The 16894-nt window shown below is 42.4% G+C and overlaps 1 protein-coding gene across 1 annotated transcript in view; it reads right to left on the minus strand.

Moving 5' to 3' along the window:
- Positions 1-5766: 5766 nt before the first annotated feature.
- The window catches only part of opn7b (opsin 7, beta), a 41455-nt gene continuing 30327 nt past the window's right edge, over positions 5767-16894 (minus strand). Inside the window, 4 exon segments of the mRNA NM_001079378.1 lie at positions 5767-6416; positions 8292-8626; positions 11365-11492; positions 16466-16628. Of these exon segments, the coding sequence (NP_001072846.1) occupies positions 5838-6416; positions 8292-8626; positions 11365-11492; positions 16466-16628 (1205 nt within the window). The 3' untranslated portion in view covers positions 5767-5837.

The raw sequence follows: 16894 nt of genomic DNA on the forward strand, positions 1-16894 counted from the left end.
TTGGATGGGAGACATAAGTTCCTTAATACTATAATAAATAATGTAGGGGTAGCAAAGTATTTGTGCTTACATGTATTTCATTTAAATGGGATTAACATGATGATCCAGGGAAAAGCTCCAATTGGCATTAAGGAGTCAGGAAGGAATTTTTCCCCCTTAAGGCAGAATTGGCTTCCTTCTTGTATAAAGAAATGATTCTAAAGGACTGGGTCTTTTGCCAACCTTATCTAAAGCCGTGAAACATTTGAAAGTTGTTCTATTGCATTGGGCTGATGTATAACTTACCAAGCACAGCAGCCCTATACAACTGATTTTGGAACCCCCCAGGTTCACATCGCATGGCGTCATGCTTGTGCTCAGTAAAGGCCATGAAAATGAAAGTTTATATCCCCTTTAAAAAGCTCCTTTAGGCATGACACTGTATTTCATGGCTGCAGATTTGGGTCTTTTTTTTGGTGCAGACTCTTGGCGCTATGTCGGGCCTCTTCTAAACATTCCTCTGCTCCTTTATCCCACTTTGAACACAGCCCGGCAGTAGGGTCTCTGCTTTGTTTTTCCCACTATCCAGCAATGGAATTAATTTCAGGCGATGTCATATGTAGCAAACACGGACTCCCCTCGGCGGCGAGATACATTGGGCCCAGATGTTGAAATAATGACATCAAGATGGGCCAATGCTGCATCCCAGGCCGACCACAGGTGATGGCTACAAAGGCGACGGTTTCCTCGTGTGGTTTAACAATGATGTGCAACAGAAGCGGAACAGCTTTGCAGCAAGAGGGTTTGGAAACATTTCTGCACTTTTAGGCCACATTTCTCTTTGCGCTGCAAGGAAAGAAAAGGGGTTTCTGATATCCCATAATATGCCAGAACCTTGTATTTTATCCCAGTAACTCAACAAAGCTGATGTAATCAGTGGGGATCAGAAAGGATCTGTGCTACTCTGTCAAACTGCTCTGTTATACAGATAGCTAGAATCTCAGCCATAAAGCAGGGCAGGACTGCTGCTTACAATGGGTATCAGATAGGATCTGTGCCACTGTGACAGAATGCTCTGTTATACAGATAGCTAGAATCTCAGCCATAAAGCAGGGCAGGACTGCTGCTTACAATGGGTATCAGATAGGATCTGTGCCACTGTGACAGAATGCTCTGTTATACAGATAGCTAGAATCTCAGCCATAAAGCAGGGCAGGACTGCTGCTTACAATGGATATCAGATAGGATCTGTGCCACTGTGACAGAATGCTCTGTTATACAGATAGCTAGAATCTCAGCCATAAAGCAGGACAGGACTGCTGCTTACAATGGGTATCAGATAGGATCTGTGCCACTGTGACAGAATGCTCTGTTATACAGATAGCTAGAATCTCAGCCATAAAGCAGGGTAGGACTGCTGCTTACAATGGGTATCAGATAGGATCTGTGCCACTGTGACAGAATGCTCTGTTATACAGATAGCTAGAATCTCAGCCATAAAGCAGGGTAGGACTGCTGCTTACAATGGGGATCAGATAGGATCTGTGCCACTGTGACAGAATGCTCTGTTATACAGATAGCTAGAATCTCAGCCATAAAGCAAGGCAGGACTGCTGTTTTGTGTATATAATATGATGAAACATCCCTTTAGAAACACAAGACTAAAATTTCAGAATGAGAGGAAATCAGCTTTTTTTTGCCCCACTTTACTAAACATTACATGTTCTTATAAACAAATACAAATGTTTATATTTTCCCAACATGGTCCCTTTCCTAACTCCTCTAGTGCCCAAAAGGTGTAACATGAACACTGAGCAGTTTTGGGGTACATAGTGACGACAAGAGGCAAACGTCAGAGGGGCTGCTCTCACTATTTATTGGGTTGGTGGAGGCTATTTGGGGCTTTGTGGACTTGACATGCCAGAGCTTATTTTGTATCCCAGTCCAGACCTAAATGTTTACATGGGTTATTTAACTAATCCTCAATAACAAGCAAGGCAAAAGGAAATCTACGCCCATGACCTAGTTTTATTCACACCTAGAAGACAGCGCAGGGTTCTCACCTCCCCTCCAACTAGACAATATTTACCCATCACCGCATAAAGCAATATGGTATTTATATAGGTGCCACTTTCAGCAGATTAATTAGTCCTGTTTTGGACAATGCAATTGCCATTCAGTATATAATAAAACTGAAATCAGAAGTTTTAGCTTAAATGTACTGTATAGTCCAGATGTGTCGCAACATGGCAGTAAAGGGTTTCACTGTAACAAATGGGATCAATTCAAGTATTCCAGAAGGTATTGTCTATCTTACACCTTCCATGACACTCATTCTACCGGCTGCAAGTGACAAGAAGATTGGAGGAAAGGAGATCTTGACATCAGCACAATAACGGTGGCCATACACGGGCCGATTCTAGCTGCCGATATTGGTCCTTTAGTCCGATTGGCAGCTCATCTGCCTGTGTATGGGCACAAACGAGGGGCCTGCCTGACCGACATCTGGCCTGAAATTGGGCAGCTCTCGATCGGGCAGGTTTGATTTATCGGGACCGTATCGGCTATTTGATTCGGTCCCCGAACCGATGCCGACTATTTCAGTCGTTCTAATTCGATCGTTTGGCCCCAGGGCCAAATTACCAAATTAGCCTGATATTGCCCACCTGTAGGCTATACAATCATTATTAATTGATCCATAAAATATTTGGAGTCTCTTGTCTAGTGGACAGTTCCTTCCTGTGGATCATCTGGAAGACAAAAAGGGTTGAACTTCCTGCACTCATATCTTTTTTTTCAACCTGCCTACTATGAATGTATTTTATGTGACAGTTTCCCAGCAGAGAGTTGGCTTTAGGGAACCCTAAATCTTTGAGACTGCTTTGCATTTAATGATGACTGCCAAGATTAAATAGGTCAGCCGATGGGTTTATTTCCCTGTGTGATTTATTCCAGGCACCTACTCCTTTAGGGAAATATTGGGCTGTATATTCATTTTAAACTGCACAGCGACAGGAAGTGTTATTGCAGAGTCAACTGAAAGCCACGTGTCTTGCGCAATAAACAAACGAAGAATGGAGAAGGGAGGGGTAAAATGAGGAACTGCACCTTTAAATATTCCGTCGGTGAGATTTTCCTGTTGTGCAATTGCACGGGGGTGAGAGCGAGGGGCTTGCACAATCGCTGGACTCATAAGCACTTTCTGACAGTTTAATAGCTCTGGGAGCAAGCTGCCTTTTTATAGTACCTGTTACTTAACCTGACACTATTTATATGCTGCTTTCCCCAAGCTTTGTGGCTGCACACTGAGCCCATTGGAGGTCCAGCCCACCCTAGGTGACCTGCAGCTGATAGCTAGGGTTGCCAACTTTTCTGGAAATAAATACCAGCCTTCCTATATTTTTATCTTTGTACCCTATTAATAACATTGGCATCAAGCATCATGTTTAGTGGCCACATGGCAACCCTACCTATAGCCTATACTCTAGAAGCCTTATCACAGTCTCACTAACAAAGATGGGGAAAATGTATACACATTGGTTTTGCCCACCTGCTTATATTTGTTAAAATGCTCTCTGCACTCCTTGGCCATAAAGTTATGCTTAATGTCTTTGCTTTGTTAGAAAAGCTGAATCAAGGACGTTAAAATCATTGTAATTTCAGAAGCCTGTAATCTAGCATTCTATTCGATTCTCTTGTTCAATAGTGCCACCTAGTGGCCAATAGGGGTGTAGTAAAACTACAACTTTATAATAAGTTATCCAACTAAGTATAATATACTGAGTAGTGAGGCACCTGTAGTGTAATCTAGAGATTAGCTACTAAAGAGTATTACTTGTATTATAAGGGATAATGTACTCCCTACTGTAAATCAAAAGGATATTAAAAGTCACCGAGGGGTCTGTGACCCTATAAAGGCACAAGGCTGCAGGCTGAGTTATACAGGGAACTCTGAGTATCACTCATGTATTATAAGGGATAATGTACCCCCTACTGTAAATGATAAGGATATTAGAAGTCACTGAGGGGTTCTGTGACCATACCGATATCAGTAGCGTAACTTGGTCGCCACCCCCCCCCCCAAAAAAAATTCTGAGGGGGCCTGGCACAAACAGTCCCTCCTCCAAATATCTTTTTGTTGTGTTTAGTTGAAAGTACAGGACAGGGTGCAAACATACAAAACCCCTGGTGGCCTTCCCACATATATATTTGCTTTTTGCCCCCTACCCTGTACCTTGCAAATGAGGCCCATGGTTCATGAGTAAATGACATTATAGATAAACATGCTGCTATTTTGAAGCTGGCCACTAGATGGCAAGTTTTTCCATTAAGTGTGCCTAGAAAATCCAGATTGCTACTCTGGGCTACCCACTGGCCAACAAAGTATATTATACAGTGAAAAGTAGGGCCATGTTTTTAATATAGGCTCCATAGGGCCTGTGCATAGGATGGCAGCTTTAGGGGGTAAAAGGAGTCTAAATATTTAACTCTTTAATTTTACAGTGGCGAGGCTAAGGGGAATGCGGGTGAAACCTGGATTAAACATGAACTAACTGGTGAGGGGAGGGGGGAGGCTGTGGGCTGGTGCCTAGGCCATAGGGCGGAAATGGATCTATATACAGCTCTAGTGAGAAGCATTCAAGTACTGACAAGCACATTAGACACTGAGAAGTATTCTGTACTGGCATGTTATATACAGTATGCAACTCATTATATCCAGTAAAACATAGTTAAATGGCACTCCAAGTACATAATACAGTGAGAGGCAGTGGGTACTGACAACCCAGGTATGTTGTATGCAATGATAGGCAGAAGGCAGTGTCACCCCAAGCATTACTTGTCCCTAACCAGTGTACCAGTGTGTCTAATCATGTGTTTTCATGCATGAAGCATAGCCTAGCAGGAACACTGCCCTCAGCCCAAGAAACAAGGTACCTGGGGATATAGCGAGGCCTAGATTTGAAATCTGTGTATTCAGACATATGTCAAAGGGCCTGCTGTAAGATGCCATAGAAAGTCAGCATTTGTTGGGCTGGTGGGGGCTATATTGTGGGCTCTGGCCAAATGACCCTGGTCTTTCCGAATTTTTTGCATCCAGAATGACAAGCAAGATTGGCATGCCTATGTCCTGCCCTATAATAGGTATAGCTATATAGCAGGTATATCTCAACAGTGGCAACTAACATGTCATGCTGGTTATTTTGCAGTTACTCTGATTTGACCCACTTTCACCCAATTTGCACCCGAATTTTACTTACCTGTCACCCTTGAAAAGTATGACTTGGGGAAATGGAGGAGTGGGTAAGAGGCACAATGTCTATAATACAATCAGGTTGTTATCACTGCTGTGATCACCTCCGATGCTGCCCCCCTGCACTTACCTTTACAGCACCAGAGGGGGTCCAGGGGGAGCGGCATCGCTAGTGTAGAGAGCGCAATTGCTCTATCCGCACTAGCAGAGCCGAATTTCTGTTTTAAAAACTGGAAATTCGGCTCTTAAAGTTACCGGGAGCGATTTTGCCAACCCTGGTAACTCTGGGGGCGCTGCTGCCTGAGACGAGTTGAAAAACTACACCCCTGGGGGCAATTGCACATGAGCCTGCTCCAAGCAAGTCAAGCTATTTGTACTGGAGTTAGTTTGTCTGACCAGGGGAATTCTTACATATCTTACATGTACGTGCTCTCTCGACTTACCCCTGGTACAACCAGCGCCCCCCCCTGTCAGTCTGGGACTTACACCATAATTTCTTGCTTATTATAATGGAAGAAAACACAGTAGTCTAATCATGAGTTGAAAACACTTTAATATTTTACATCAGTACAACAGACATTTCCCAGAGATGTTAAACCCTTTGTGTTCAGATAAAGTCTTTAATGAAATCTGACATTGGGGCCTCGGTTGACACCTCAACGGTCTCCACCCCAGACCTTGTTCTTGATGAACTTACAACAAGTTGAACTGTTTGTTGGGGGGCGCCATTTGCTGGGGGGATTCTGACCAGAGAGGCTGCCATGGGCTGGGCAGCGTCAACATTCCCCACACTGCAGCATCGTGGGTAATTCCGAAAACATTCAAAAGTATCAACACAGTTCCTGCACACACCTTGGCTTTTCTTAAAACTGCTGGGCGGTTTTGAGGTGGTTTTCAGGTCTTTGTGCGGACATGGAGTTTTGACCGCAGGCGTCCGACACCACCCACAAACCACTGCACACATGGTCTGAAATAATGTCAAGTCTTTGGTTACCACATTGAGGAAATTGGGCTTCAAGAGCAGATAAACCACTGGGTTGTAAATCGTTGAGGACTTGGCAAATGCTGCGGCCAGTGCAAACACCAGCGATGGGATTTTTGTAGGGTCTCCAAATGCTGCCATCATAGCCACAATAGCATATGGAGTCCAGGCTATGAGAAACCCAATGCAGACTGCTATACTGAGCTACGGAAAAAAGAAAATACATTATTGGTATTTACCATATTTACCATATTCCAGGAAAAGGTACATCTAAAAATATCAATGTATATAATGAAGTGCAAATTTCAAGTTAACCAAACCCCACCTTTGTCCACCCCAGCCCAAACTTTTATATGGTAGTGGCACCTTGGCCATGGGCAACGGGCTCAGACTGGCAATCTGTGGAATCTGGCAAATGCCAGAGGGGCTGCTGTAAGATGCCATAGACAGTCACTATTTATTGGGCTGGGGGGGCTGTTTGGGCCTCTGTGTACTTAAAATACCAGGGCATGTTTTATATATATGTTTGTTGTTTTTCTCATGGTACCTACTAAGAATTATATTTCATCTCTACCCTCAATCACTCCTACCTGTGGGCAAATCCCAAAGGACACATGTACAGTATGTATCAGTAATCTCTGGGAAGGGACTGTGGCTGTGGGATAGCAGGTATAGTAGGGAGAGATGGTGCCTATAGTAGCAGTGGGATAATAGCCTCTGGGAAGGGACTGGGGCTGTGGGATAGCAGGTATAGTAGGGAGAGATGGTGTCTATAGTAGCAGTGAGATAATAGCCTCTGGGAAGGGACTGTGGCTGTGGGATAGCAGGTATAGTAGGGAGAGATGGTGTCTATAGTAGCAGTGAGATAATAGCCTCTGGGAAGGGACTGTGGCTGTGGGATAGCAGGTATAGTAGGGAGAGATGGTGTCTATAGTAGCAGTGAGATAATAGCCTCTGGGAAGGGACTGTGGCTGTGGGATAGCAGGTATAGTAGGGAGAGATGGTGCCTATAGTAGCAGTGGAGGGATAATAGCCTCTGGGAAGGGACTGGGGCTGTGGGATAGCAGGTATAGTAGGAAGAGATGGTGCCTATAGTAGCAGTGGGGGGATAATAGCCTCTGGGAAGGGACTGGGGCTGTGGGATAGCAGGTATAGTAGGGAGAGATGGTGTCTATAGTAGCAGTGAGATAATAGCCTCTGGGAAGGGACTGTGGCTGTGGGATAGCAGGTATAGTAGGGAGAGATGGTGCCTATAGTAGCAGTGGAGGGATAATAGCCTCTGGGAAGGGACTGGGGCTGTGGGATAGCAGGTATAGTAGGGAGAGATGGTGCCTATAGTAACAGTGGGGGGATAATAGCCTCTGGGAAGGGACTGGGGCTGTGGGATAGCAGGTATAGTAGGGAGAGATGGTGCCTATAGTAGCAGTGGGGGGATAATAGCCTCTGGGAAGGGACTGGGGCTGTGGGATAGCAGGTATAGTAGGGAGAGATGGTGCCTATAGTAGCAGTGGGGGGATAATAGCCTCTGGGAAGGGACTGTGGCTGTGGGATAGCAGGTATAGTAGGGAGAGATGGTGCCTATAGTAGCAGTGGGGGGATAATAGCCTCTGGGAAGGGACTGGGGCTGTGGGATAGCAGGTATAGTAGGGAGAGATGGTGCCTATAGTAGCAGTGGGGGGATAATAGCCTCTGGGAAGGGACTGGGGCTGTGGGATAGCAGGTATAGTAGGGAGAGATGGTGCCTATAGTAGCAGTGGGGGGATAATAGCCTCTGGGAAGGGACTGTGGCTGTGGGATAGCAGGTATAGTAGGGGGAGATGGTGCCTATAGTAGCAGTGGGGGGATAATAGCCTCTGGGAAGGGACTGGGGCTGTGGGATAGCAGGTATAGTAGGGGGAGATGGTGCCTATAGTAGCAGTGGGGGGATAATAGCCTCTGGGAAGGGACTGGGGCTGTGGGATAGCAGGTATAGTAGGGAGAGATGGTGCCTATAGTAGCAGTGGGATAATAGCCTCTGGGAAGCCACAAAGGACAGCTCTGATTCTAATAGCAAGTGTTTAATAATTAGAGTGAACAAACCTTTATTATCAAGCTGTGGATGCTGCTTCCTTTAGCTTGTGGGGACAAATGTTGCTGGACGGCCCTCCTGGCCCCTTTCACAGTGACAAATATGAGGGTGTAGGAGATGAATATTAAGGAAGAGGGGATGAGGTAGCAGAAAACAAACAAAGATATGGTGTAGGACAAAGCCTTGCGTTCCCGGTAAGATGCCTCCCAGTCTAAACAGCAAGCTGTACCGTATGGCTCAGGTCCATATTTCCCCCAGTCCGCCAGTGGCGCTGTAGCAAACAGACCCGCGTAGGCCCAAATACCCAGCAGCAGGATTCGTGAATGGGCGGTGGAAAACTTATTTCCTGCCATAGAAGAATAAAGAATTTCAATCTATATTCATCGACAGATGCCTGCTATTGTTATAAAATGATAAGAATCCAAGGACCCAACATATTTGAAGGCATCAATTAGTCTATATGTGAGCACTGCACATTAATCATAGGGACACATCTTATTTTATTATCTTTCAAAAAAAGGAAATGTAATTGACAGTGATTAGACTGAATGTTGCTCTTACAGGCCAATGGGGAGATGATTAAACACAGCGACACCACTGCAAGTGATTACCCACTAATTATATTAACCAGAGACAATCTATCACATTATCGGAGGCACTGGAAGTCTCTTTTCTAGTCTGCAATAAAGTCCTTCCTGGCAGATCAGCCATAACCTACATGAGAGGTGATGGCTGGGAAGGTGCTAATGACGCCGAAGGATCTCATGTTTTACCCTCAGATGCTTTGCTGGAATACTAATCATGGGGTTTAGAGAGGGAAGTCATAAGGAGGCGGTGGTCACGGTTTGCTGGTTTGGTGATGTATCCAATATGTATTTGGCCCTGAGGAAAATGGTGGGAAGAGGTGACCTTCAGCCCTTTTAAAACATTCTACCAGGTCAGGCTAAATGAGATCCCTCAGGCATATAGAATAGAAAAACCTGTTTACATCTTTATTCTATATTTCTACAAAACCCATTCCTTAATGGGTGTGAAAAGACACCAACAACTGTGCCAGCTTCATTTTTCCAGACAAAGATTTGTAACTTGCCCTTGATACACACAGCAGGAAGGAGTGAGTATGGGGTGCCGTTTGTACTCACTACATTTTCAAACACAAAATACATTTTGTAAACTCAAAATGCATGCATTATATTCTATTTTCCAAAGATACTTGTATCTTGTCATTTGGTTTCTTCAAAACCAAAATCATGCCTATGATTAAGTGCATAATTGCACGAAACGCGTCAGGTGTATCGTTTTTAAATGGAGCAATAAAGATTGAGTTTTAAGCAAGCCATGTGGGTTCGGTGTACTTGGAGCCTTTACGTTTGAGCTTGATTCTGCGTCTCTCAGCTACGAGTTTGGGGCTGTGAGCAACCGGACCACTTCTGGATAGCGGTGAGCTTTGTTTGACTTCTTTTACTCATTGTATGTTGTAAGCCGATTTGACTTCATTGGGAGCTTCTGACTGAAAAAGAACGAGTGGTAGACTCGGGGTTTATACACCCGGGTCTTAATAACGCTGGGTACGTTTATCCTGCTTCTTTCCTCTTCTCCCAATACTGCAGGCGCTTTAGATTGACTAACTTTGTAGTCAATTATTTTCTTATTTATCATTATTTATTAATACACTTGTTAGGTATTTTTGTAGGTCATTAATTTCGTTTCAGTTGGTTTCTTCAAAAGGCATTTTGTAAACACAAAATATTTTGTTAGACGGTAAATCCTATAGTCATAAACCCAACTCCAAATAAAAATAATTCTGTTAACACGCAAATCATTTTGTAGCCTAAAAAGGTAATATTCCGGTTACAAACATAAAAATTGTACTCATAAAATGTATTTTGTTCCCCTAAAGATTCTTTTTGGGATTCACAGAGAGTATTTTGTGCTAACAAAATTCTTTTTGTGGTCGCAAACACATTTTGTAATCATGGAATTCAGACAAATATCATGGCAAATCTAAGTAATATATTAAGGTTAATTTGAACGTTATTGGACACAGTGTGGCAAGTTTTTACCCACAATGAAACCCTCTTAGCCAGCATTTCAGCATACGTGCACTTGCTGGCAAAATTGTATATAGCAAAGCCAATTGGGGCAGTGTCCTTAAGAGCACAGAAAAGTATTTAACGTTTAGTTGTCCATGCTGGTACGTGCAGTTGACAGCAACTTGTGAGTTATATATATATACTGTTATGACCACTAGCATGAAAGCTATGCTCTACCAGCTATGCTACAGCTATATTTGTATAGTTCTGTATATCTATATATATACAGGTATAGGACCCATTATCCAGAATGCTCGGGACCAAGGGTATTCCGGATAAGGGGTCTTTCCGTAATTTGGATCTCCATACCTTAAGTCTACTAAAAAATCAATAAAACATTAATTAAACCCAATAGGATTGTTTTGCATCCAATAAGGATTAATTATATCTTAGTTGGAATCAATTACAAGGTTCTGTTTTATTTCTACATAGAAAAAGGAAATCAGTTTTAAAATTCTGAATTATTTGATTAAAATGGAGTCTATGGGAGACGGGCATTCCGTAATTTGGAGCTTTCTTGATAACGGGTTTCCGGATAAGGGGTCCGATACCTGTATATAATGAGCATCTTCCTAGGTTTCTTCAGGCCATGGCTCCTTTTTCACCCAAGGCTACATTACTTTATGGCTTCTTGTGAGGGGATTGTAACATTTCAGGAGGACTATGAAATAAGATAAGAAGCTCTTACTATTTTCAGTCAAGGAATATATATGTAAGCTCTTTTGGGCAGGGTTCTCTTCACCTCTTGTATCGGTTATTGGTTGCTTTATATGTTACTCTGTATGTCCAATGTATGAAACCCACTTATTGTACAGCGCTGCGGAATATGTTGGGTTGGCGCTTTATAAATAAATGTTAATAATAATAATAATATATATATATTCTTGCAATAAATAAATATAAATATCCTCATACTGTTTCATATAGCGTCAGAAATAAATTAGAATGAGTATCTCTGCGTGTATATCATGTACCATCTGAGTGAACTTACCATAAGCCGGATAACAGACTTTCAGACAGCAGACAGAGCTCAGCACCGTCAGGTTAGTCAAGCTGCAAAGTCCAAAAAGCATTCCACAGAATGCATAGTAATTGCATGTCACTTTATCGAACAACCACCTGCAAAAAAGCAAAGGGTTACACTCCTGTCCCTAAGGAACCGTTCCATCTTGGAACAGTGTAGCCTGTGCAATGCCAGTAAAGGTAAACCATACCCCCCAAACAATGTAGGTCTGTATAAAAATGTACTTCTCATATGTAAAACCCTGCTTCCTACAAATAAATCATTTTCATAAAAATATACTTATTTAGTAGAATGTGCCATTGGGTAATCCTAAATAGAAAATTGCCATTTTTAAGTACTAAGTGCCGCCCTCTGGGATCATACGATTCCCAGTGCACAAAATAAACCAAGAGCACACATGGTTGTTGGTTCAGGAATCTGGGGGTATAGTTTACCTTTAATGCTGAATATCCCATATATTCATGCTAGCTTAAAGAAACAGTGCTTTCTAAAGATAATGACATCATATCTAATACTTAAAAGGTCCTATAATTAACAGAAATTATTAGGTAACTTTAGACGATATGTTGCCAGTGCGGGAAGAGATTGCTGGTATATTTTCCGTACATGGGTTGACCTTGGCAGGTCAGTGTGGCGACCCTACATAAGGCCCCTGTCCTCCCAATGGCAGCCCTGCACTGTACAATAAATATCTCAGATAATTTTTGCTATTATATAGCTGTTGGCACAATGTTACAATGTTGGCACAATGGCACAACTTACAATGTTGGCACAATGGCACAACTTACAATGTTGGCACAATGGCACAACTTACAATGTTGGCACAATGGCACAACTTACAATGTTGGCACAATGGCACAACAGACAAAAGTTGACAAAACAAAGTCTTCTCTGTGTATAGCAATATGGAGAGCCTCTGTCTATAACTCCATGAAGGTGAAACCCTCCCAGCATTCCAGATGAGACCTAATGTGCTTCAGTAAACGTGTCCTCTCCCCCTGGGCCTTTTTCAGCCACATCAATCAGCCAATTATCTCTCAAGTGCTGAAATGTGAGCAGCGTCTAATCTGGCCCCGACTCAACCTACTGCTCATCTGTATCTTTCCATCACAATGTATATATTAAGGCAGCTGATCTGATAGAGATAGATGGGGCGCAGGGAGAACAATGAGCAGAGAGGATTTAGAAATCTCCATTCCAATACTCTGAGTGGAATGTTGTTGGCTGAGGGTTCCCATGGAAATTATTCGGTCTGTGTCATTATTTTCATTATTTAGTTCTAAAGTGCAGACATATTTCACAGCACTATACTATTATACTTAGGTACAGATATGGAACTTGTTAACCAGAATGCTCGGGACCTGGGGTTTTCAGTAATTTGGATCTCCATATCTTAAGTCTACTAAAACATAATTTAAACATTAAATAAACCCAAGAGGTTTGATTTGCATGCAATAAGGATTAATTCTGTCTTAGGTGGGATCAAGTACAGGTACTGTTTTATTATTACAGAGAAAAGGGAATCATTTAACCATTAAATAAACCCAATAGGGCTGTTCTGCCCCCAATAAGGGGTAATTATATCTTAGTTGGATCAAGTACAGGTACTGTTTTATTATTACAGAGAAAAGGGAATCATTTAACCATTAAATAAACCCAATAGGACTGTTCTGCCCCAATAAGGGGTAATTATATCTTAGTTGGGATCAAGTACAAGGGACTGTTTTATTATTTCATTGAAAAAGCAAACAATTCTTAAAAATCTGAATTATTTGATTAAAATGGAGCCCATGGGAGATGGCCTTCCCGTAATTTCGAACTTTATGGATAATGGGTCTCTGGATAAGGGATCCCATACCTGTATTATACATCATTCCATACTTTATATATATATATATATAGAATGTAATGAAGAGCCGGCACTCGCGTTATGTTGGAGCCAATAGTGCCTGGGTGCAGTAAAAACAAGCGATGTACAAAGGAAAAAGATGCCGCACTCACAGGTCTTAATGCAAAAATAAAGAAAAATGTATTTAAACAGACTAACGTTTCGGCTGTGGCTACAGCCTTTCTCAAAGTGAACACACAAGACAAGTGACCCATACTTAAACCAAACTTGGCGCCAAAATACAGTGGCTGACATCATAACCTAAATTAGTTCAACACACTCCTCCAATCGTAAAATACTTTTTGCTTTTGTGTTTTACGATTGGTTGGTTTGTCCCTGAGGAAGAGCACAGATTGTGCTCGAAACGTTGGAATTTTTTCAATAAAACCACTTTTTCTTTTGTATCAAGTCCCTATGTGTGCGGCACTCTTTCTATTATATATATATATATATATATCATCTCATCATCACATGTACATCATTCCCAAAATTCCCTTCCCCAGCAGAGCTTACAATCTAACACATACTATCACAGTCAAACACACCAGGGCAGTTTTACTAACACTGGTGTCAGTAGAGCATACAAGATTATAAGAGCTTGTTTAGTAATGCAATATGGATGTACCAAAGTACAGGGTTGGACTGGGCCGGACACCAGAGAAAACCAGATGGGTCCTGGCTACCATGGACCCAGCACCCAAGGCCCACTGCTTGAATGGGAATGTAATGGGGTGGCATGGGGGGTAGCAAAGTGGTTTACAATGGGGTTCGGGACCTACACAGCTAGGATGGTGGGCCCTTGAGTTGACAGCCCCCCAGTGGTCCCTGGACCCCCAGTCTGACACTGCTTGAGTAAATAAGGAATCCAAGGCAGATGGAAAGTAGGTTATAAGCAAAAAACAAGGAATATTGGATCCCTGACTCTTTTGCATAGGAGACTGAACTACACTCATATTAATACCACGTATGTATTCACTGAATTAATTAAAACCCCACATATGTAAAATTGCTGAACAGGAACAAATGAGCAATATTTTAATTACCATGGCAAGCGGAAGGTGCTAGTGTTAAGGGTACCATTGGGGCCTCTGGAATCACATTCCTTTACTTTTACTTTCCTCCAATCATGTCCCAATGTGGGGTGGGGTTCAGCCCACAACCCAAAATAAAAGGAAACAGAAGATATGAACTGCACCTTTCTTTTAATTGCAGTGGTTTTCTAATGAGGCAGACATTTAGGGGCTGATTTACTAATCCACGAATCCGAATGGGAAAAATTCGGATTGGAAAACGAACATTTTGCGACTTTTTCGTATTTTTCGCGACTTTTTCGTAGCCGTTCCGACTTGCACGAATTGTCGCGACTTTTTCATAGCCAGTACGACTTTCGCGAATTGTCGCGACTTTCGTATTGAGCGCTCGAAAAAGTCACAAAATACCGATCATTGCAAAAAAAACGCATTCGGACGCTGTTCGGACGTTTGTAAATTAGTAAATGTGCCCCTTAGGGTTTACAACTCCTTTAATGAGCCCTGCAATGATGGTGCAATGTATAAACAAATGTGCATCACATCTGGGGGCCAATTACTCCAATCTGATTAATTTGTATTTACCGTTAATGCTTCCTTTCCTGATTAATCAGTGGGTGGGGTTAATCCCACAAGCAGAAAGGAGAGCAGAATGCATTGCAGTTTTTGCATAATTGCTAGGGAAATAATTAGAGCCTATAAACAATGGATATTAGAAATACTGCCAATTATATTCAATTGTATTTATTTATTATTCGGGTTTTTTTTTCTCTGATTTTCTTTTTCTTGCTTCTCAAATAAAAACAAAGCAGCAAGGTTAAGTGATTCCTGCATATAATTCAGTCCCTGCAGGTGTTACTAGGCCTGGAGAATAATAAGTAACCTGGAGTATTTACCATTATATGTTGCTGAGCGAGTGGGAGGTAAATCTGTTAGAATTCTGCTGGTATCTTAGGGGTTTCCAGCTCAGACCTCTAGGTTTCATATCATAGAAATGTATTCCACATTAACTCACGATGTGCTTTTTTTCACAGGCTGAATTCTACCTCTCACTATAATGATAAATATATATATTTAAATATTTTAGCACCTCTAGTTTGGAATTTCAGCAGCTGTCTGGTTGCTAGGGTCAAATTTACCATAGCAACCAGGCGGTGTTTTAAAAGAGAAACTGGAAGATGAATAGGAGAGAGTCTGAATAGAAAGGTAAGGCTGATGCCACACGTGGCGTTTTTACGCTGCGTGTTTTCTCAGCCTAAAAACGCCGCACAAGCCACACAGCCCCTGACTATGGCGTTTTTCAGCCTAGTACTGGTGACGTAGCTAATCCCGTTTCCATGGTGCTAATAGTGCGAAATAGTAAAAAATGCCGCGCATTTCCGCTAGGTCTGGCAGCTGCCTTTGCGTATACATAGGAATAGCTTGCTGTGCAAATACTGGCGTATTTCGGCAAACGCTTGAAAAATCCGTGGTAAGGCGTTTTCTAGCGTATTTACGCATTGTGTGGTTTGCTTCGAGTCTTTTCAAGTTATTTCTATGGATGATGATATTGTGCGTTTTTCAGCCGCTGAGAGAATTAGAAAATACGCAGCGTAAAAACGCCACGTGTGGCATCAGCCTAAGCAATAAAAAATAACAATAACATTGTAGCCTCACAGAGCAATAGTTTATGGCTGCAGGGGTCAGTGACTCTCATTGGGAAGCTGCGAAGAGTAAGAAGAAGGCAAATAATTTAGGAACTATAACAAATAAAAAATGAAGACTACTTGCAAAGTTGCTAAGAATAGGCCATTCTATTACAGGCTAGTGTTCATTTAAATAGCATAGTGCAGTGCAGGCAAACACAAGGCCGCCCTGTTCTTACTGTCAATTATATAATGTGACCTTACCCTTAAATAGCTCTGACCTCTGCATATGACACTGTATTGGGACTTGCTATGTCTCCTAAAAATTAGCCAATGTTTTCCCCTCTGGTTACTAAGTTGTATTTTGGGGGCTTTGTGGATGTGTATGTTTATTTGTATATTGCTACTGGTGTTCAGTAATATATAAAATGTATAGAAGGGGATGGAGAAGCTACCAGCTTGCGTTCTTTGTCTCTTTCTCTCCCTTGGTCAACTTTTTTTTTACAAATTCATCATTATTCAAGTACCTGTGTGCAAATAATGATGGAATTGCCAGAGGAAACAGGGTCCCGGTCATACCCAGGTCACTGATAGAGAGGTTAACGATGAAGAACTCAGCAGGTTTCAGAATGGAGCGTTTTCTGTAGGCCACCAACAGCAGCATGGAGTTGCCAGAGAGAGACAAAAGGCCTGTGTGGGCACAGAAAAGGTTATGGGTTATAGAATTACCACTAACTGCTGCCCGGGTACCCCTGGAACTATAGCAGGGTGGCTGTTACCCCAATGTTTCTATATATCTGTAACCTTGTTATGAGCTAAAGGGGGCCCAGCCTGAAGGCCAGTTAGTGGGAGATTTGGGGTGAGTGCTTATTTGTGCCCTGGGTACCCCTGGAACTATAGCAGGGTGGCTGTTACCCCAATGTTTCTATATATCTGTAACCTTGTTATGAGCTAAA

The sequence above is a fragment of the Xenopus tropicalis genome, chromosome 10 (genome assembly GCF_000004195.4).
Source record: "Xenopus tropicalis strain Nigerian chromosome 10, UCB_Xtro_10.0, whole genome shotgun sequence".
Lineage (NCBI taxonomy): Eukaryota > Metazoa > Chordata > Amphibia > Anura > Pipidae > Xenopus > Xenopus tropicalis.